The following is a 22,473-nucleotide window of genomic DNA, read 5'->3' as shown; positions in this document are numbered from 1 at the left end:
AAGGTGGCTTAAAGCCAGTCTGCAATCCCTTTCCATATTCTCAGTTTAAAAATACTGTACCAGGGAGACCCAGTGAGGGGCTCACCCTGAGGTTTTCCCTGGTGGCAGTGTCCCCGGTAACAACAAAACAAACTTAACTTAGTTGAAAGGTGGCAAGCAACAGAAAGGAACCAATGAATAACCATTCACATCTGCACCACCTTAAGGAACTTAACCCCAATTGTCTATCAATCTTTACAATCTTACCTATAAGTATAGTCACTGAGGAACTGAACAATATGACTGCCTTTATACCCCAGTCGCTTGAGAATATTAGCACCACTGTTGCACCCTTAAAAACTAGAGATTCAGTGGCAATTTTCTTCCAGTCACCTAACCAAGTACATATAAATAAGGTAAATAAAGCTCCTCTTCAACTTTCAATCCAGATTTTTTTTTTTAAAAAAAGGAGGCAGAATAGAGGTTAAAAGATGTATCCTTTGCCCACAGGCCACTACCCTCATCAGAATGGAAGTCAGGAGCCCTCTGTTCCTCTCTCAGGTCTGCCATTAAGAACTTGTGTGATCTTGGCCTCGAGTCTATTACTCCAAGTGGAAAGTACAATCTTTGAACTACATTTTTAAAGGAGACCAGCCGGGCTTTTCCCGCCTTCTCCCTTTTGAGCCCCGCCCCTATTTCATCGGGCCGGCTCATCTCGTCGATTCTCGCGTACTGCTCCCATCTCCTCCTGCTCCACCCACGAGCACCGTCCCCGCCCATCTAGTCCCGCCCCATCTACCCCGCTGGCCCCGCCACGTCCTAGACCGAACCCACCACGTGTGGCGGCAACTGAGGCGGGAGAGTGGACGCTAGGGGCGCTGCGGAATCAGAGTCAGGGCCGGCCTTCGGGAATGCACCCGTGGGGGACGTAGTGGATTTCAGGTTTCCCGTAGACTGGAAGAATCTGCTCAAAACCTCTTGCCTTGCAGGAGCTGGGCCGGCGGCAGCGGCGCGACTAGAGGCAGGCTTCCGACCCGACATCGCAGGGCGCAGATTGACGCCACTGGGGCAGGGCCCAGGCGGGAGCGCGAGCACGCCACCGCAGCTCCCCTAGTCTGCGTGCGCGAGCACGTCACGACCCTGCCGTGCGCCGTGGCAGGGGGCGGGGTCTCGGCTGCACAAATAGGACCGAGTGGGCGGGATAGCTGCAATTTCGCGCCAAGCTCGGCCGGGATTCCCAGGGTCGTGAGCAAGCGGTGTGGTGTCCACAGCGGTTGTCATGGTTCGTCCGCTAAACTGTATCGTCGCTGTGTCCCAGAACATGGGCATCGGCAAGAACGGGGACCTGCCCTGGCCGCCGCTCAGGTACCTACGGGCCCGGAGCTGGATTGGGTGTTGGGGGACGGGGAGAACTGGCGCGGGTTGCTTTTGATCGCGGCACCAGGGAGGGGCGTAACAGACGCTCTCGGTTGGGAGGATGGGATCGGACTTTTCACCTGAGCAGGCAAGAGCTGGGCCAGGGCTTCTTTCCGCCATCTGGAGCCGGCCGGCCAAGTTCTCGATTTCCGTCATGCTCCTGTTGCCCGGCGAGGACTTTTCCCCACCTCCCCCATCGCCCCCCACTCCCCCCCCCCCCCCCAGTGCAGCGTCTGTCGGAGGGTTACGGCTTGAGCCTACCAGATAATGTTCTGAGTAACCCTGTTTGTCTAATTTATAGGAATGAATTCAAGTATTTCCAAAGGATGACCACAACCTCATCCGTAGAAGGTAATGTGGGATTTTTAAGTGATTGAGGTTTGGGAAACATCTTGCTTGAGTAAGCTTATCAGTGCAAATTTTACTTAAATAAAAAGTTTTCCATGTTAATCTGGGACCTTTTGTCTTACCAGTGATTTATACGCAGTTCCCAAGGTTTGTCACGTTTTTTAAAAAAAAGTTATTTGAAATTTTATGTGGGCACGCGTAAATTGAGGTACTGGGCAGAATTAGCAGCTAGGTACAGGCTTTAGTGAAAGAGCAGGGAAGGAGACCAGAGGAGGCCTTTGGCATAGCTGCTAAAAGCGATGGTAGGGCCTGGAAGGCAGTGAAGAAGATAAAAGTAAAAAAACAACAACAGAAAGAAACAGTTCCATGAACTCGATGTGGAGATCAGAAAGGTGAAGGTGATGCAGGAAAGAATCAAGGATGAACTCTCAGATCTTCAGTTTGAGAGTCTGGGTGACATGGAGAATAAAGAAGTGGAGAAGAGTGTGCAGGTGTAATGATAATTTTGAGGTTTGAGGAATTTGTGGGATCTCCAGGATAATTTCAGGTACAGCAAAGTGGGTGAATTGAGCCACTGGAGAGGACAACCATGGAAGAAAATATAGTGGTGAGATGCCCGTTGAAAACCTAAGAGATACGTATTTGGTCATAGGAGAAGAAATAGTAGAGTAAAAGACACACAGTCAATCGGAAAGCAGATGCAGCATAACTTTAACAGGACAGGTACAAGGTCCTTGGATCTTGCACTTGGGTCACCGGTAGAGACAAGATAGCAGGAGCTTGAAGCTAAAGAATTGACATGAACCACTCTAGAATCCAGTGTATGATCTAGTAATACGAAAAGCATCCAACACCTGGCCTATTCACTTGCTTTCAGTAAACACAGTGTTTCTTTGATGAGTGGATTGAAGGATACCAAGGTTGACTTAGCTTTTTGTTCTTTTTTCTTTTTCTTTCTTTTTTTAAAATTTTTTTCCAATGTCTTCCTATGCTCTTCACTCATTATCTCCACCTTTGTTGTTAGGCCAAGTCTGTACCATTTCTCATCAGAATTCCTCACCTTTTGGCTCTGTTATTTTTGATCATTGATATCTCCTTATTAACACTTAAAGCTCTGTCCTTGAAAATGCAGTGCATATTCTACAGGGGGCACCATGAATTATTGGGGTTTTAATTCTTAGAGGAAAAAAATTTGTCTCCACATTTGGAGGTGATAATTTGGTTATGAGTAATGATGTAAAATACAGAAAAATGCATAGTGTGCTTGTGTTTTGTAAATGTTAGTATTTTTGTTTAAAGAAATTCAGACTAATGATGATTCTTTAAAACAGACACGTGTACTTCTTTTGATAGCCTGCCAGAACATACCCAGAGTTATAGAAATGTGTGTATTCCTTTGATCCAGATATCTGACTCCCAAGATTTTTCTTCCACGTACTTATATGAAAAATGGAAGTTATGTGTATAAAGTTTCTATAGAAGCATTTTACTTAAAAAATAGAGGCACAATTGAAAGCATTTTGGCTTTTTAATTGAGTGGAACACTAAACAGCTATCTTTAAAAGTATGGCTACTAATATAAATACAAAGTATACAAATGAATAATACTATTACATCAAACAGTTAAACAGTACTTACTAGATGTTCTAAATCCTCAATCCCCACAATAACCCTAGAACTAGGAACTACTGTTAACTCCATTAACATAAGGCACAGAAGATTCATGACTTGCCTAGTAGATGACTTGAATACATTCAGTTTCAGCACTTAGCCCCAGAATCTTGGCTCTTCACTATTATACATAATTGCAATTGATTAAAACTAAATATTGGATATAAATCAGATAACACCAAAGAGAAAAATAGTATATTTAGGAAATGGGTGATAAATGTCAATTTTGTAAGCCTGTTTTAAGTTTTAATTTTTAAAGCAGAGCCACTAGGTGTCACTGTGACAGTCCGATCTCTGCACATATAAATGAATATATGAAAATATAAATGTATACTCCCAGAATATACTTATTTTTATGTGATTTTCTAGGTAAACAGAATTTGGTGATTATGGGTAGAAAGACATGGTTCTCTATTCCAGAGAAGAATCGACCTTTAAAGGACAGAATTAATATAGTTCTCAGTAGAGACCTCAAGTAAGTATTATCACAAATTCACCACAAGAAAATCCTGTCCCATTTCTTATGATAGAGGTCTGTGTATGACAAAACAAAATTGTATAAATATAGCGCTATTGATCACGCTGTTTAATGTCATAAAGGTGATTACAGAAAATGAATAAGCAGTTATTTATGCCACATGACAATAATTTCACTCTGCTACTTAAGTGATTGATTTCACCACTCTGAAAAGTTACATTAAATCTCACTGGGGTAACAGCTTTGCCAGTTTCCTTGAACTGTTACTCAGTAGGCTCAATTATCATGTATACAATGCAGTTAATAACTTTTTTCTAGTTTCACATATGTTTTGGGGTTTACCAAGATTAAGTGGTTTATCCCCTCTCCATACCCTGCCCTGGATACAGTAAGATAGAAATTTTAGGATGGGCTAAAAATCAGTCATAACCTTGTACCCGATTATTCCTAGTTTACCACAACACCCAAATAATATTTTGTACTTGTATTCTTTATGCAATGTCTACAGGTGAAAAAAATGAAAGTATTGGAATTGACCTAGGGATCCTGAAGAAAGAGAAGTGTCTCCAGTTGGCTTCTGCTAGGAATTTTCCTGTCCTCCAATCTAACATTGGAGTAGATAGTTCCTGATGCCTGGAAATGCCCTGGGGACTTTATTACAAGGAATTGGCCTACACATTTGTGGTGCTGGCTAGGCAAGTCCAAAACTCTGTAGGGCACACCATCAGAAAGGGCATGCTGGAACTCTTCAGCAGGGTCTGAAACTGCTATCTGCAGGTGAAATTTTTTCTTCAGGGAAGCTGGAGGAGCTGCTCTTAAGGCCTTTCAACTGATTCAATCCTGCCTACCCAGATTGAAGTCGATTTATCAACTTTAATCACTTCTACAAAATACCTTTACAGTAATACTTAGATTAGTGTCTCAATAACCAAGGACTATAGCCCAGCCAAGTGAACACATCAAAGACCATCACACTATGAGCGGGAAAAAAACATTATACAACTGTAGGCCAAGGGGGTTCAGGCTTATATAGATTTTTTCCCAAATCCCTTCTAGAACGGCACAGGTAAAAACATGAAAGAAAGTATACCAGAATATTTGCATTGATCGCCTTGGATGATGAGGAATAAGTTGATGTGCATCTTGCCATCTGCCTCAGTCTTTATACTGTTCTCTTTATTCTGGTTGCTAGGATATTCTGATTATCTTTTTTACTTGGTAGAATCCAAATTCACAGACTGTATAGCCATTCCCAGAGACTCTTTAATAACATCTTGAATACTACTCAAGTTTATTTATGGCTAGCTTGAGCTACAACAGATATAAACAAATCTCAGTGGGGGGGATATTCAATTGAGCCAGCAAATCTCCACAAATGATGAGTCTAATTTCTTCTTTATGAACCCCCCCCAACTGTTGTGCATGTAATTGGGTTTGGTTGTTTCTTATATAACATTTGTTGCTATATTTCACTTGTTTTTTTTAAGACAGAAAATTTCAGAGTTTTTATTATCAGTTATTCTGAGGAAATAAACATACCAGTTAGGAAAACATTTTAGAGTTTATTTTTTGTGCTTCCTTCTGCTTCCCTACTTGGGGGTCAGTTCCACACATAACCTGGGCACCTGCTGTATGCCATACAGTGCTAGATTCTGAATTAAAGGGGAGAGATTTACCCATGTAATCGCTATTGCTCAGGCAAGCTTTTAGAAATACTCAGTTTTTCACCACCACCCTCCAATGTAAGAAGTTGAATCCTCAAGGATAAATTGAATGGTATATAACTTATAGCTCAATAAAGTAATTTTTTAAGGCTTTGGAACCAAAAATTAAATTTTACCACAGTGCTATAGCTTTGACAGCATCTTTAGTAAATCCAAAATTTCCTTCATGATATAAGTTGTTGTAAATTGTTTTCAACTCATGAAAGCTATTTGACATCTCATAGTATAATAATTTTTTACGGTCTGTCATATTCTCCACAGTGATTAAAGCTTTCTCTCTTCTGTCCTCACTATTCACACACTTGGTACAGCAAAGAGTTACCAACCTGGCTTCTAATACCTGGTCTGGTACCTATTAACTTGATGCCTTGCTGAATGACAGTTTCCTTATCTACTAAATGGGATTGATAATGAGAACTTCTTAGGGTGATTTTGAGGATTAATTGAAATTTTTTATGTTAAGTTTATGGCACACAGAAAGTACCCTATCAATATCAGATCCTACTGTCCCAGCTTTTCTATTTTGGCAGAATTACCTTTGGTCTCTAATAGAAAATATTCACGGGAGCACAATGAGCAGGTTTGTGATCTCATTTTTTGCCCTAATCTATCACTTTGTTCTTCCTTCCCACAGTCTTGAGTCAAAAATCCCCTCCTGTCAACCAGAATCCTCCGTCTGCCCCCACCACTTTATCCTAGACTCCCGTTTTCTCCTGGTCTCAAGACCTTGCTCTGTTGTGCTACCCTTCACTGTTTTAAACCTCACTACATACTACTTCTACCTTCAACTTTCTTGGAGCTTTCTTGTGTTAAATAAATAACTTCTGTAACTTCACTATAAACCTCAGTATCCTCTATGGTCATCCATCACTTCTGTGTCTTGCACCTGTCTTTATCACCTTTGAGACTGTCAGCTAAGGGATCATTCTCCAAGGAGTATTCTCCTTCATCACCCACCCAGATGATGTACCACCTCTGCCTACCTGGCATCCTCCACACATCCCCATCGCATATCCTTTTCATATTATGGCCACTGCTGAGATATAGCTCTGCCTGCCACTGGTATAGAGAATGCTTTTTCTTTCTATCTCTATTCCCAGCACTTAATATGTCCCCTAGCAAAGCAGGGGTTCAGAAATTTTTACAGAATGGATGGTCTTTAGGTGATTTATAAAAATAGGATGATCCCACATAATATCACTTTGTAACCTGTCTTTTTTTCCCCATTTGATATATGGAAAGATTAATTTCTATGAATATTTTTAGTGGCTACATAGTATTCGATTATGAGGATGGAGCATGCTTGAACCAATTTTAATTTTAGTTGGAAATTCTGTTTCAGAGACTGAGTTTGAAAGGTCTTAAATTGAACATATTTTTGAATTCTGGTTAAGATGATTCTAGCCTAGGGTTTTTTGTTTTTTAAATGCTTTCCCAACAGTCTAGGAAATTGAGCCAGAATTCCATCTGCCACATCATCTTTCACATCAGGCACAGTGAGAAAAGATAATGTTTATATGGTACCCTGAGGTAATCAAATGAGGCTGCTCAAGGCCAGAGGACACTGGTCTTAAGGCTCTGCTAAACTAGGCCACACCATCCTGAGGTCTGAGGGGACGAGAATTTGACACCTTTGTAGCCTATGGCCACCAGTTGAATCCCTTGTCTATGTAGGGAGTTGTAACACACAGACTCCCAATGTCAGGCTGCTGGAGTTCAAATCTCAGGTCCACCATTTCCTAGATCTATAACCACTGGCCACTGAATCCTTCAGCCTCAATATCATCTATAAAAAGGAATAAAAGTACTTACATAGGACTGCTAGTCTGATGCATGTAAAGTACTACCTGTTTCCACTACTTGGGAGAGCAAATGGGTCCTCAAATGTTAGATCTTTCTAATGTAACTATCCAGGTAAAAAGCAGCCTCTCTGGAGAAGGGAGAAGGATGGAAGTATCACTGGTGTGCCTACTGTTTTGCATTATCTCTTAGTCCTCATGCCAGCCCTCTTCAGGAGCTAAGATTCTAAGTTTGAAACAAGATATCAAAGATGTCCACATGCTTGACTACATATGGAACCACATACCAACTCTCTTGTCAGGGAATGCAGTCTCTCTTAGTCTGAGATAAATAGAGGAAGGAAAGTGGGCAATGAAATAAGTCACAGTATTGAGTGTTTGCTATATACTATTCACTGTGTTCCTAGGATTTGTGCTTTAACACAGTGAACACAGTGGCCTAATTAGCTCAAACATTAGCTTAACTTTTTGCTTATATTTTTATACCCATCTTGGATCAAGTGTTTCAAACATTCCTAAACTGCTAAGGAATAACATTTTGCAGAAGCATTTCCTCCATGTCTTTATGATAATTAAAATCTGAAACAAATCCTTAATCTAGTCTTTGTTTTCCTTTAACAGACTCATTACAAAAGGGCAAAAAAGTAGTCTTCACCTTAAGCCCTGGAAGCATTTCAAGCCATTGTTCCACAATCTACACAGAATGATTGCCCCCTTTCTTTGAATCCACGCCAAACATTTATACCACCTTCTAAATTATTTTGCTACAACCCACCAATTTCTAGGACACCTCTTCAAATGCTCCTCTTATGTCAGATCTTAAGTCACTATGTCAGATCCTAAACCACCATTTTTCATTCTTCCCTGACACCTGTCATTTGTGACTTCAGCATCCTCAGTTACTAAAACCACCTGGACTCTGTTTGTCATTCTAGACTTTAGCTAGACTACCTTCTCCCCAAGCTCAAATCTAGACTCAGTTCTCCCCCTACACAGCCTTGTCCAGCCTACTCGCTGCAGCCTCCCTGACACCTTAGAGACTTCCTTGGCTCATTTAACCTCACCCTGGTGTGCGAGTCTTTTTTCAGCTTTTAGTCAAAATACATTCTTTGTGCTATCTTACTCCTTTAGAGATGACAAAGGGTGAAATAAGTAAAATATCTATGAAGGAGGTGAGGGAGGAGGCAGTGAAGAGAATTAATAATCTCCATTAGCTGTTGATTAATCATTGTTACAAGCACTAGTTCAAAGGCAGTTACATAATTTTTTAAAGCATCACTCTAAGAACTTGACTTTGAATTATAATTTCTGTTCTCTAATTACAATGAAAGTCAAATTCTATGTTTCTTCAATTATAAAGGGAATTATCGCTCTCCACCTGCCCCCCCCCCCAGGAAAAAATAAACAGTTGTGGAGATAGGGAGAAATTAAACTGAAGATGTAACACTGAAATTAATTCTTTCTCCTTTGGATTTTAATTTAAAAAATATACATGCTTATTAATATTTCATCCACTTCTATATTTGAAACATGAAAAGTCTTTTACTCCCCATTCATCACATATTAACAGTTTGAATATCATTCCAAACTACAGTCGTTCAAACATACTACTCTCTCTCCAACATTTTTTATGAATCTTTCAAACATAAAGAACCTTAAACACCTGTATACCTAACACATAGATTCCACCATTAACAATTTATTATGCTTGTTTTACCATCCATCCATGCATCCATTGGTCTTTTTTTTTTAAGCATTTCAGAGTAACATGGAAACATCAGTATGTTTTCCCTTAAATACTTCAGCATATATATCATTAACTAGAGTTCAATATTTCTTTACAATTTTTTTTTTAAGTTTATTTATTTTGAAAGAGAGCAAACACGCAAGCACACCCACACACAAGTTTGGGAGGGGCAGAGAGAGTGAGAGCAAGAATCCCAAGCTGACAGCGCAGAGCCCAATGCAGGGCTTCATTTCAGGAATCCTGAGATCATGACATAAGCTGAAATCAAGAGTCAGACGCTTAACTAACTGAGCCTCCCAGGTGCCCCATCTTTTGAGATAAATATTACATACAATGAAATGTACAAGTCTTAAATGTACTTTTGCTAAATTTTGACAAATGTATGCACCTATGTAACCCCGTATCAAAGATGGAGAATTTTACCATGACCCCTCCTAAGTTCCCTTATGCCTCTTCCCAGTGAATCTTTACCCCATCCCTCCAGAGGCCACTACTCTTCTGATTTTTTTCAACCATAAATGTCACAAGATACCAGAAGTGCTTCTGTTTTTTGATTCATTGTGGACCGTACATACACAAATATGGTTTGAATTATTGGTCATAGGCCATATTGATGTTAAGTGTTTATTACTGAAAGAATTCATATTTATGATGATTTTGGTTTTATAATTACTTATTCCAATTCAGATTACTTGACTGGTATGAATGGGTTTTATAGACATTATTTGTAATTTTTTTAAATTCAGGGAACCTCCACAAGGAGCTCATTTTCTTGCCAAAAGTCTGGATGATGCCTTAGAACTTACTGAGCAACCAGAATTAGCACATAAAGTGGACATGGTTTGGGTAGTGGGAGGCAGTTCTGTTTATAAGGTAAGTAAAATCATAAAGAAATGTTCTACCCCACTTTCCTTCAGATTCCCTGCCATCTGAACTTTTAAACAGGCCATGAGCAAAGGAAGTACATTATCCCTACTGTAAACTAGACACATTGTCAATTTGATTTATTCGTTTTAGATACTATCATGAAAAGTAAATAAAAATATAAAAGCGAGTTTTTAAGCCTGTTCCAGTTGATTTTCAATTCCAAATAGTTGATGTTTCCAATTTAAAAATATTCTAGGGGCTCCTGGGTAGCTCAGTTGGCTAAGCAACCAACTTCGGATTGGGTCATGATCTCACGGTTCATGGGTTCAAGCCCTGTGTCAGGCTCTCTGCCTACAGCTGGAGCCTGGAGCCTGCTTCAGATTCTGTGTCTCCCTCTCTCTTTGCCCCTTCCCCACCCTGTCTCTCCCTCTCTCAAAATAAATAAACACTAAAAAAAATGATAAAAACATTCTAAATCCTTCCCTTAGAATTGTACTTGCATTGGGGCGCCTGGTTGGCTCAGTCGGTTAAGTGTCTGACTTCGGCTCAGGTCATGATCTCGCGGTCTGTGGGTTCGAGCCCCATGTCGGGCTCTGTGCTGACAGCTCAGAGCCTGGAGCCTGTTTCAGATTCTGTGTCTCCCTCTCTCTCTGACCCTCCCTGTTCATGCTGTCTCTCTCTCTGTCTCAAAAATAAATAAATGTTAAAAAAAATTTTTTTTAATAAAAAAAAAAGAATTGTACTTGCATTGCACTGTTTTCTACTCCCTAGATGTGCCCTGATATACTGAATTCTCCCCTTTTTCCAAGAATATATAGGTCCTTACTGAGAAAGGGATGGGGCTCTCAGTTAACTATACACTGACTAAATGTATATGAATTTGTTAAAAGAAAACTTAACAATTTTGTATAATATGAAAGCATAGGAAAACTATTACATGTTTCATAATAACAGAAAAAACGAGTAAAAGAGAAAAGAGTCCTTATTTTTTTTTTCATAATAACAGAAAAAACGAGTAAAAGAGAAAAGAGTCCTTATTTTTTTTTCCCCCAGTCTTGAGGTCTGTTTTTTTTTTTTTTTTTTTTTACACTTATGCCAGGAATTCATAGGGAAGGGGTTCGAACAGTTCAGGCTCTTTTCCATTGGTTCTACCAAAATGTACTTCTCTGGGTGGAGCAGGCTGGCTTTTCAGTTGAACCCATGTACCTTTCTCTTTGGCTTCCTTCTTTTTCAGATCATTTTCTTTTACACACTTCAGGAAGCTATCTCGGCTCTTTTGAGTGCATTTGCTCAATACATACATTAACTCTCCCGGCAAAAATCTGCCCTTGTTTGTTTACAGCAATGCAAGTAGCATGCTGGGTAACATTGTAGACTCTTCCAGTTTTGCAGTGGTAACATTTGTGAAACATTTCTTGTTGAACAGTGCCCATTCCCTTGATGTCCAAAATAAACCTTTCTTGTAGATTCACAGGTATGTGGCCAACAGGAACAACTCCATGTTTCCTAGAACACCTAGAGCACATTCAGCAGGTGCCTCTCCTCTTTCCCTTGGTGAATTACTGGAAGATGGAGGCTCCAGCTGAAAACTTCATTTTTTTTTTAATTTAATTTAATTTAATTTTATTTTATTTTATTTTATTTTATTTTATTTTATTTTATTTTTTAATGTTTATTTACTTTTGAGAGAGAGAGAGACAGAATCTGAAGCAGGCTCCAGGCTCCGAGCTGTCAGCACAGAGCCTGACACGGGGCTCAAACTCAAAAATTGCAAGATCATGACCTGAGCTGAAGTCTGATGATCAACCGGCTGAGCCACGCAGGCACCCCATAAGATTTTATTTTTTTAAGTAATCGCTATACCCAACATGGTGCTTAAACCCACAACCCTCACATCAGGAGTGTCACATTCCACAGACTGAGACAGCCAGGTGCTCCAAAATATTTCTTCTTTTGAATACCAAATGACTTTCAGCTTTCAAAATTTTTGAGGATAATAAATAGAATTTTTGGACTCTTAAAACACTAATAAAAAATTAAAGTTTATGGGAAGGAAAAAAGCCAGCCCCTACACTTTGGTGTCTTCTTATAACATATATACACTGAATTTGTTTTAAAAGAAAAGATATACCAGGATCCCAGACCTGTTTCTACAACCTTTGGTTTGCTTTATTTGTTTTATGAGGAAATGGACATTTTCCTTTGATCTTTCAGCCAAGCATGAATTTTTAGGAAAACAAGTCATTTCTTTATTTTGTTCAATATGCATTTTGAATGATTTAATACCACATTCACTTGAAAATCTACTTTTTATAAATATTTATTTATTTTTTTTACACCTATTCATTTTTGAAAAACAGTGAGACAAAGTGTGAGCAGGGGAGGAGCAGAGAGAGAGGGAGACACAGAATCCAAAGCAGGCTCCAGGCCCTGAGCTGTCAGCACAGAGCCTGACGCGGGGCTCGAACTCACAGACCGCGAGATCATGACCTGAGCTGAAGCCGGAACGCTCAACTGACTGAGCCACCCAGGCGCCCCTATTTTTTATAAATATTTAAATATATAATTTGATGTATTTATATGTACATAAATTATAAGGAAGTAGAATCTCCAACTGGTAATTTCGTATTATGCACCTGCCTCTCATCACCATAACTTGTAGAACTTTTAGGCTCATCTTCCCTGGGGCCAGCCTGTTTTTGTAAACACAGTTTCATTGGAACACAGCCATGCCCATTGGTTTAGTATCGTCTACAGCTGCTGTTGCCCACAAAGGAAAGAAGGAAACCACATGGTCCACAAAGCCTAAAGTATTTACATATGACCCTTTACAGAAAACGTTGTGCCATATAGTATTTCCTTGGATACAGACTTTCAGATGTTGCTGTGGTTCGTCCTATTCAGTTTTTCGAATTTTTGATAACATTAAGAATTGGTAGGATATTTATTTGATTGGGGCAAGAGAAAAATGATTTTATATTTGCTGTAGTAAAAAGCCAAAAATAAAAAGTAACATTTGCTCTATGCCCTTATTTGGAATTTCAAGGATAACACACACTTCAAATTTTATATTTTTTTCTTCCATAAGTTATTTGAAAATCAAGGGTTATTACTTTCTTGGAGATGCAATTAGGACTCATGACTTTTTATTAGAGTTTTAAGATATTCATTCAAGTGCAGTTTTTTCTATAGAAACTATCAACAGTAGCATAGGCTATAGTTAGAAAAGTCATTAACAATATAAGGCCAATACAATCATTAGCAACAGAGGCTAAGAAAGTAAATTGCCTGCTAGCATTGTAGCTATCTCCTAAGAAATGGAAGCATTATTAAATTCTGTGTAAATGTACTAATTAAGTATGCCCTTGGGATTTTTAGTAATCAAAATCTCATAAAATTATATACTATCTTATCCATATATATACATATGCAAATTTTTCTGTGGAGAGCAACTAGATAATTTAGGGTTCTTAATTCTTAAACAACCACCAAAGAAAGAACATAATACTGAATGCTTAAATGAAAAAAGAATTCATGTAAGCAAACTAGAGGCCAGAATATATTTAAACTCACTCTCATAATTAGTGATAATTATTAGTGCCATTCTCAAAATAACTAAGACATACTTTGCAGGACCCCAAACTTAATAATAGGATATTTAAATAGCATGCTTTGGAGGTGACAAGTTATGGAGCATGTCTCTTAATACCAGGTACAAACTTGACTATGTAATTAAAACAAACAAATCTTAAGAGTTTCTGTTTCTTTTGACAGATAAATAAATTGATGCCTCTTGTGTTTTTTCAAAGGAAGCCATGAACAGGCCAGGACACGTTAGACTATTTGTGACAAGGATTATGCAGGAGTTTGAAAGTGACACATTTTTTCCAGAAATTGATTTGGAGAAATATAAACTTCTCCCAGAGTAAGTAAAATGTTATTAATTTGTCTGAAGTACTTTTGGATTTCCTGCTTAAGAATCAGAGAAACAGTTTATCTCTTCATATTGAATTTGGAGTAGTAATGTGTTCTGCAGACAAAAACTAGGAATTTTGAGGGGCACCTGGGTGGCCCAGTCGGTTAAGCGTCCAACTTCAGCTCAGGTCACGATCTCACGATCTGTGAGTTCGAGCCCTGCAGTGGGCTCTGGGCTGATGGCTCAGAGCCTGGATGGAGCCTGCTTCCGATTCTGTGTCTCCTTCTCTCTCTGCCCCTCCCCCGTTCATGCTCTGTCTCTCTCTGTCTCAAAAATAAATAAACATTAAAAAATTAAAAAAAAAAAAACCAGGAATTTTGGGAAATCTGCTTTAGCAAACTTGGGATGTTTAAGTTTTAATAATTTGACTGAAATCTAGAGAGTAGTCATTAGCTCATTCTATGAGGTCTCTGCTTAGCATCAGACACTGTCTTAGGCACTGGGGAAGCAGTGCTTACCAAGAAGATGTCACTGCTAAGATTAGAGTATTTGTAGTAGAAAAGGAGAGTAGTAAATGAAAGGTAAACATTAAGAGAGTTGCTATATGGAGAACTGAAATATGGTGATGTGGTAAATACCATATTGTCTGAGAAGTCCTCTCTGAAGAGGTGGTGTCTACGCTGAGATCTAAATGTCAAGAAGCCAACCATGCAAAGAGAAGAGCATTCCAGAAACCAGAGAAATAGCTCGTGTAGAGACCAGAGAGCAGGAACAAGCTTGGTTGTGCTCCCTGACCCTGAGCAGGGACTGACTACTCTGGACATTATAAGCAAGGGGGAGGCCAGAGGGGTCAGACCAGACACAAGTTTAGAGGGTTTGAAGAGAGGGTGACATTGTTCCAGCTGTTTGTGGAGAACAGAAGGGACAAGAGTGAAGCTGGGAGACCAGTTAGCTGCAGGAGTTGAGGTGAAAGAACAAGGGACTTGGATAGCAGTGGTGGTGATGGAAGAAAAGATGGAGTTAAGATTTCAGCATGAAACTGCCTGATTTTGAAAACTCACAGCATTTTAGTTTAAAAGCACTTTTCAGGGGCGCCTGGGTGGCACAGTCGGTTAAGCGTCCGACTTCAGCCAGGTCAGCATCTCACGGTCCGTGAGTTCGAGCCCCGCGTCAGGCTCTGGGCTGATGGCTCGGAGCCTGGAGCCTGTTTCCGATTCTGTGTCTCCCTCTCTCTCTGCCCCTCCCCCGTTCATGCTCTGTCTTTCTCTGTCCCAAAAATAAATTAAAAAATTATAAAAAAATAAAAATAAAAAAAAATAAAAGCACTTTTCATACTTCAACTTTTAAAAAAAGTTTTTTTAAGTACTTCTCAGCTATTGGCTATGAAGAGTAAAAGTAGAAGATTAATCGTATCAATGCTTTCAGACTAGGTTTTAACACATCCTTCTAATATTAATAAATATTAATAAATACGCTGTATTATATTCAGTGATTTTCGTGTTAAACTATTCTAGCATTTCTGGAATAAATCCACTTGGTAGTAATGTGTAGTCCTTTTTATATGTTCCTGGATTTAATTTGCTTATATTTTGTTGAGGATTTTTGCATTTATATTCATAATGGATATTGGTCTGTAGTTTCATTTTTTAATAATGTGTTCACCTTGTTTCTGTGTCAGGAGAGTACCAGCCTCACAGAATGAGTCAGGAAATGGTCTCTTTCCTCTTCTATTTTTTTGGAAGAGTTTGTGAAGGATTGGTATTAGTTCTTACTTATTTTTTTTATTTTTTTAAGTTTATTTATTTATTTTAAGAGAGAGAATGAGGGAAGGGCACAGAAAAGGGATTGAGAGAGAATCCCAAGCAGGCTCTTCACTGAGAGCACAGAGCCCGATGCGGTGCTCAAACCCATGAACTGTGAGATCATGACCTGAGCCAAAACCGAGAGTCGAATACTTAAGTGACTGAGCCACCCAGGCTCCCCAGTTCTTTAAATGTCTTAGAAAATTTTAATAGTGGGAAGCTTCAGATAGGAAATTTCTATCCAAAACCAAATTCCAAGGAAATTGCTCAAAAATGGACATTCTAGACAAAGCTATGAAAGAAAATGGAGTCTTTTTTTTTTTTTCCTGTTACATCATTTGATGGTTGTCTTACTTTGAAGCCTGTACCAACATAGTAACAACCTCCTCAACGGAGAGTGGAGGGAATCCCCTAAGGGGAGATCTGGAGTAGGTCAGTCTTTCCTGAGGTAGAAAAAAGAGAAACCTGGAAAGACAAAGAGAATATACTTTGTCCCTGAAAATCTGTAATGTTGCTCAGTTCTTGAGCTGCATTCTCTCCAAATGTCTGTACACTGGGGAACTTAGAATTGCTCCGTACTGTCCAGAAATGAGCTCTGATTGTCCTCCACTTCCCCTTTTTCTTTTCCCACAGCTACACAGAGTTTAGACCCCCCCATTCTCCCTATTAGTGGCCCTCTTGTAGTGATATAAGTTTCAGTTCAAACAGTTATCTTTTATTAACACCATACTTCCTGGTAATAAAAGCACTAGTAAAATGAAATAAAGATGAGAGGACTATTGTGAAGTGCAAAGGGAATAAAATTAGAATGTGGGTGAAGCCACAAGTGGTAGAAACCTAAAAGCAGAAAAAAAATCTTAACAAAGTTAGGTTTTACTTTGCGTCTGCCTTTTTCCCCCATGGGTCATTGTCTGCATAATTCTTTTTTTTCTTCTTCTTTTTTTTTTTTGACAGCATTCATTCCAGCCTGTCCTCTAAGGCTGTGCCCTCATTCATCTTACCTGTAAGAAATCTTTCCCATCTCAAACTATTTCACACTAGGCTCCAGCCAAACCAGCAGGCCTAAATGTTTTATACCAGCAGTTTTCTGCTTAATGAGCCCCAAACAGGTTTTTCCTTGTAGTTAACAGCGTTCCATATAACTATGCAAAGAGGATAAAGGCCAGAAGAGGCCTTTGAGGCCGTAGTTGGCTCCAGAGCTGGAACAGATGCCCCTTATCAATGGACAAATTTAAGAAAGTTTTTGATGGGCTAACAGTTCCTCTTCTGTTCCCATTAGTTCCTGACTAGCCAACAGGATCCTTATTCATACTATTTGTATGTCTCCTCCTGAGCCTGTGCTTGCTATAGTCTTCATTTAAATTTAGTTGTGAGTTGTTTCTTATAGATAACTATTTACCTCTTTCTTTGACTTTACATTACATCATCTCAGTATTCTCATGCTTTGTCAGTTCGAATCTTATGTTTCTTCATATCTACTGGATTCCTTACTGCCTGAAGATTCTAGAGGGGGATCTCTATCTGGGTGGTTCATTTCCACATCCTGTTAGGCTTAAACTCAGAGTTCATATGTGGCTCCTAAGCAGTTTGCTCTTCAGAAAAGTTTGGAATTATGATGGTTGTGGTATTTCTGTCATTATTAAACAGACTGAATATGGGGGCGCCTGGGTCGCTTAATCAGTTAAGTGTCTGAGTCTTGATTTCGGCTCAGGTCATGATCTCACAGTGGTGAGATTGAGCCCTGTGTCAGGCTCTGCGCTGGGTGTGGAGTCTACTTGGGATTCTCTCCCTCCCTCTCTGTGTGTAGGCATGCTCTCTCTCTTGAAAGAATAATAGACTGAATATATGAATATTGTGAAAAGTAAAATTAATCCGAAGCAGAGTTGAATTTCAGTTTCACAGAGCAGATTAACATTAATACCGTGGCTGCTGACTATACCCAGCCAATAACATAGTATTTCTAAGTATTATTTGTGGTTTTAGAAATAATTTTGATATTTTGCTTTTATCTTTTAACTGAGAGTCTTGATACTCTTGAGAATTTTACAAACACACAAAAATGTAAATGTTACTTTTTGGTGACTCATTCCAAAGAAACTAAAATTATGGTTAAAAGTTGGCCTTGAAAAATCACTGCTTTAAAAAAAGAAAAATGCTATATTGCTACTAAAACAGTTGAACAGAAACAGCTCAGGAAATGGTTAGTAAATAGAAACATAGATTTTATTTTCTTTGTTATTATACTATTGTTACTTTATATGTTTATGTTTTTTATCAAATGGCATAACCTCTGATTAGTCAACAAAAGGTTAATACCTGTTATTACTCAGCATTGCACTGGGTATCATAAGAGATTTAAATCTTTTCCTATCTTATCTCTGCTACAATGAAATAGAAAAATTAGAAAATTAGAAATTAGAAAATACGGGGTGAAAGAAACTCATAATACTAAAGAATAACATTTATAGAGCACTTAATGTAATGAACTCAGGGCCAGATTATTCATAAGGATGAAGACAACAGAACCAGAGTCAAACACAAGTCTGATCAAAGCAGGTGTTCCTCATCCCCACCTGGAGCACATGGGGGTGCAGCTCGCACAATACTGAGGAAGTACAAGATTTGGGTTGGAGACGAGAGTGGTCAGTACAGTCCTCAGTGGAGGACCTGAGGGGATTTTTTGTTGGTGGTGGGTTTTTCAGTGGGAAAAAAATTTTATTGTAAGAATACAACATGAGACCTCCTCTCAACAAAATTTTAGTTTTCCAATTCAGTGTTGTTAACTGTAGGCACAGCATTGCACAGCACATCTCTGAAACTTAATCATCTTACACAACAAACTTTATTCCCTTTGAACAACTGTGTTTCCCCTTTCCCCCAACACCTGTCAACCACCCTTCTACTCTCTGTTCTTATGAGTCTGACCATTTTAGATAATGCAGTATTTGTCCTTCTGTGACTGGCTTATTTCACTTAGCATAATGACCTCCAGGTTCATCCATGTTGCTGCATATGGCAGGATTTCCTTCTTTTTTGAAGTTGAACAATATTCCATTGTATGTAAATACAGCATTTTTGTTTAATCGTTCATCTGTTGATGGGCATTTAGGTTGCTTAGCTACTGTACACCAGGCTGCAGTGAACATGGGAGGATATATATTTCTTTGAGGTCCTGATTTGTTATCAAAAACAAAAAACGAGATAACAAGCGTTAGTGTTGGTGAGGATGTAGAGAAACTCTTGTGCACTGTTGGTGGGAATGCAAACTGGTAGCAGCCACTGTGGAAACAGTATGGAGGCTCCTCAAAAAAATTAAAAATAGAACTACCACATGATCTAGCAACTCTGCCTCTTGGTATATACGCAAAGGAGGGCTTGGGTTTTGAATTGGAAGGTGGCGGGAACACAGATCTAAGTGAGAGAAAATTTCAGATAAACAGTGATGTCCGTAAAAGAACTGCCGTGAGGAACACTCTGGGAAATTAGAGCAGGGTGGTGTCCATTGATTAAACAGCAGAATCTTTCACTATACAGGACACATAACTTCAGTTCTGCTCTTAGCAGCTAAAGGTTGTATCTTGTTTTTCATTTGCTCACGCAAGAAATTTGATATCAAGTGTAAGATTTGCAAAATGTTACTACATTTCATACTAGCTGGGTGATAGTGGAAAGGTAAAAGAAACTGCTGACAGTGGCTAGTTTGAGACAGAAGAATTAGGAGTCAGAAGGAAAGGATAAATTGCACTTTTTGTTTCCCAACTTTCTGTACCGTTTGCAAGTTTTTCTTTCTGTTTCCTACACTGTTCCATAGTGTATTTGTATGATACCCAGTTTCACCGTGACTTACCATTGTGAAAAAAAAAAAATGAAGATGAAACTTTTATTTACTTTATTGATGCCTTTTGGCTGAGCTATCTCTTTTTAATTGACACAGTATATATCTTTTTTTTAATTGACAAATTATTCCACATATTTTTCTTTTACAGATACCCAGGTGTTCTTTCTGATATCCAGGAGGAGAAAAGCATTAAGTACAAATTTGAAGTATATGAGAAGAACAATTAATGTGAAGGTGTTTTCTGGTTTATTTCAAGTTAGTTGTTCCCCCTCCCCTCCAATTACATATTTTTTAATATTAGAAAAAAATACTTTTGTGACTTTAGGTCAATGGCTAATTATTTGTAAGCAATGAGATTTTATAAATTAATCTTAAGTAGACTATAGTTAAGATTAGTCTTAACTATTCCATATCAGATAACCATTTATGAAACCTTTTTTGCTATAGCTGTATGATGCCCATCAAGGACCAGCACCTGCCTACAGTAGCATATCTTTCAAAAACCAAAGTTGAGAAAATTCCCCGAGAGCATGAGTTGAAACCAGGACCTATAGAGATAGAACTAGACAGATTTGTCCAAAGGTCAGACATGGATTATAAACAGAAGAGATAGAACTCGGATATTAAAAGAAAATTAAATCAAAATAGAGACTTTGAATTCTGTATGCATTTCATTCACTCTTCTCAAAAAAGGTTCTGTTCACTCAGGCAATCAGTAAGTTGAGGAAACTCTGGTATATTCCATTGGGATAGTAAAGAGGCAGGTAGGACACTGTCTTTTTGAAGGTTAAAAGAAAAGGTCTGAGACCTCTAAAAACTCTGCCTCTGATCTTCTGTGGGATTCCATGGATGTTACAGTGATAGAAGAATAAAGTTGTTCTTTACAAAAAAGAGTGATTTAAAACAAGCATATGGCTAAAATTAGAAATTAAAAAGGTAGTGAAATGAAACTAGATAATGCAAGAAACCAAAATTATGAGGTTGGAAACAAAATTAAACTTCACTGAATTAAAAAGTGAAAATTAAAACATGTTTTCCTAGCATGTTAGCAAAGATTTGGATTTGTTAGGTATCCAAAGAAAGGGCATTTTTTGCCTTGTAAATTAATACAACTTTTTTAGAGTTTAAGTTAACAATATCAATTAAAATTTAAAATATTCTGGGTTTGGACCCAGAGCTGAATTTCTACTTCTAAATATTAATCCTGAACAACAAAGAGATAGACCCAAGAGAATTTGTTGCACTGGTTTTTTTCAACTTGGAAACAGGGATACCTGGGTGGCTCATTCGGGTAAGCATCAGACTCTTGATCTCAACTGAGGTCATGATCTCACAGTTCATGAGATCAAGCCACATCGGATTCTGCACCGACAGCACAGAGCCTGCTTAAGATTCTCTCTCTCCTCTGCACTGCTCCCCTTGCCAACTCACACACGTGCACTCTGTCTCTCAAAATAAACTTAAAAAAAAAAAAAAACTTAAAAAATAAAACTTGGAAACAGCCCAAATGACAATCAATAAAGAAATAACCAAACAATATGTCTGTAGAATTTAATATTGTCTGTAACAGTTAAAAAGAATGAGGTACTGACAGAAAAATGCCAAAGACTGTTAAATAAGTGAATTGTGTATCATACCTAAAAAATTTACTAATGGTATATAGTACGTGTAGGAAAATGTATGCTGAAACTGTTGACAGTATCAGAGTTGAGCATGTTATTTTATGAATTAGGTATGCCTATTGTAATTAGATTTTTTTAAGTATTATGTGCTTGATTTCATGAACAATTAACATAATAATTTAGCCCCTTATGTTCAGCTGTAAAATTAGAATATAGAAATCAAGAGTATAAAGGAATTTACTAAAATCTTCCAAAGAGGGGGGAGAAAAAAAAACATCACAGACAAGAAAAGGAATCAATACTGCATGAGACTTACAATCCTTAAGAAAACAGTGGAGCTTTCTACAAGGAACATAATCAGCAAACTATTAGTACAGGTATCTAGAATTTTTAGGACTCAGATACTTAGAAAGAAGCAAGCCATCTAGAGAAGAGGAAACCCAAATAGCCAATAAATACATGCAAAGATAAATATTCCCACTGGTAACTGAGGAAATGCAAATTAAAACTGCAGTAAGGTACCATCCCACATACTCAGATGTGGCATTCTCACCAACACTTGACATTGTCAGCCTTTTACCATGTTTTTGGCAATATTTATTCAGGATGAAGAAGCACATACGCTTCGACCTAACAGTTGCACTCATGGATAAATACCAAGAGAAATCCTTCTATGTAGCTATCTAGAAATTTGCAAAAGAATGTAGCAGCAACCCAAAAGGACTAAAGGACTTAAGTCTGGTAACTATTTGGGGACAATATGAGAGGAAAAGTGGGGATAGCTGTCTAACTGCTAAATCCTCATTGACATATCAGGAAATCACTAATATGTAAAGTAACAAATCAAGATGTGATCAATTATTTGAGAAAAAACAGAAGAAACTGTTAAAAGCCATTAATCTGGAGAGTTGGGAGGGTGTGGGGCAGGAGACTGCTCAGGTTTTTTATAAACTTTAAGAGGCTAAAAATAATATACATTAATACATGCATTCATTTGAAAAATGACCAAAATAGTTAACTGGAGGAAAGAAACCAACATGAACATAACTACCAGAAGGAAAAGCTAAGAGGATGAAAATGCTTGCCAATGAAAAGGACATTGGAGGTTGGGGGGAGAGAGCAGGAGACTACTGTTTTCACTGCAAGACTTTTGGGATCTTGATTTTATTTAACCATTTTCATGTATTTAGTAAAAATTCTTCCTTAATAAGTTGCTAGTTTGTAAGTGCTGACATCCTGATACTCCTTGAACACCTCACATAAAAT

General features: G+C 38.4%; 2 protein-coding genes across 3 annotated transcripts in view; one reads left to right on the top strand and one right to left on the bottom strand.

Annotated features, from left to right (window-relative positions):
• MSH3 (mutS homolog 3) overlaps nucleotides 1-1,129 on the bottom strand; it is a 188,202-nt gene extending 187,073 nt beyond the window's left edge. The window contains exon 1 of the mRNA XM_047088553.1: nucleotides 814-1,129. Within this exon, the coding sequence (XP_046944509.1) occupies nucleotides 814-1,020 (207 nt within the window). The 5' untranslated portion in view covers nucleotides 1,021-1,129. The remainder of the gene's footprint in view (nucleotides 1-813) is intronic.
• Nucleotides 1,125-20,923, top strand: DHFR (dihydrofolate reductase). 2 transcript variants are annotated; one of them, XM_047088554.1, is made up of 6 exons: nucleotides 1,125-1,344; nucleotides 1,697-1,746; nucleotides 3,784-3,889; nucleotides 9,909-10,035; nucleotides 13,839-13,954; nucleotides 19,734-20,923. In XM_047088554.1, exons 1-6 carry the CDS (start codon nucleotides 1,259-1,261, stop codon nucleotides 19,810-19,812), a joined length of 564 nt encoding a protein of 187 aa, XP_046944510.1. In that variant the 5' UTR covers nucleotides 1,125-1,258; the 3' UTR covers nucleotides 19,813-20,923. The 2 variants fall into 2 exon arrangements, with proteins under 2 accessions (XP_046944510.1, XP_046944511.1); XM_047088555.1 differs by lacking the exon at nucleotides 13,839-13,954 and having other exon boundaries at nucleotides 19,734-19,811.
• Nucleotides 20,924-22,473: the final 1,550 nt, after the last annotated feature.

The sequence above is a fragment of the Lynx rufus genome, unplaced genomic scaffold (genome assembly GCF_022079265.1).
Source record: "Lynx rufus isolate CCGP_SWC_20201006 ecotype Redwood Valley unplaced genomic scaffold, mLynRuf1.p SCAF_1, whole genome shotgun sequence".
Taxonomy (NCBI): domain Eukaryota; kingdom Metazoa; phylum Chordata; class Mammalia; order Carnivora; family Felidae; genus Lynx; species Lynx rufus.
The sequence above is the reverse complement of the archived record's forward strand: the minus strand, read 5'-3'. Positions and strand labels throughout refer to the sequence as shown.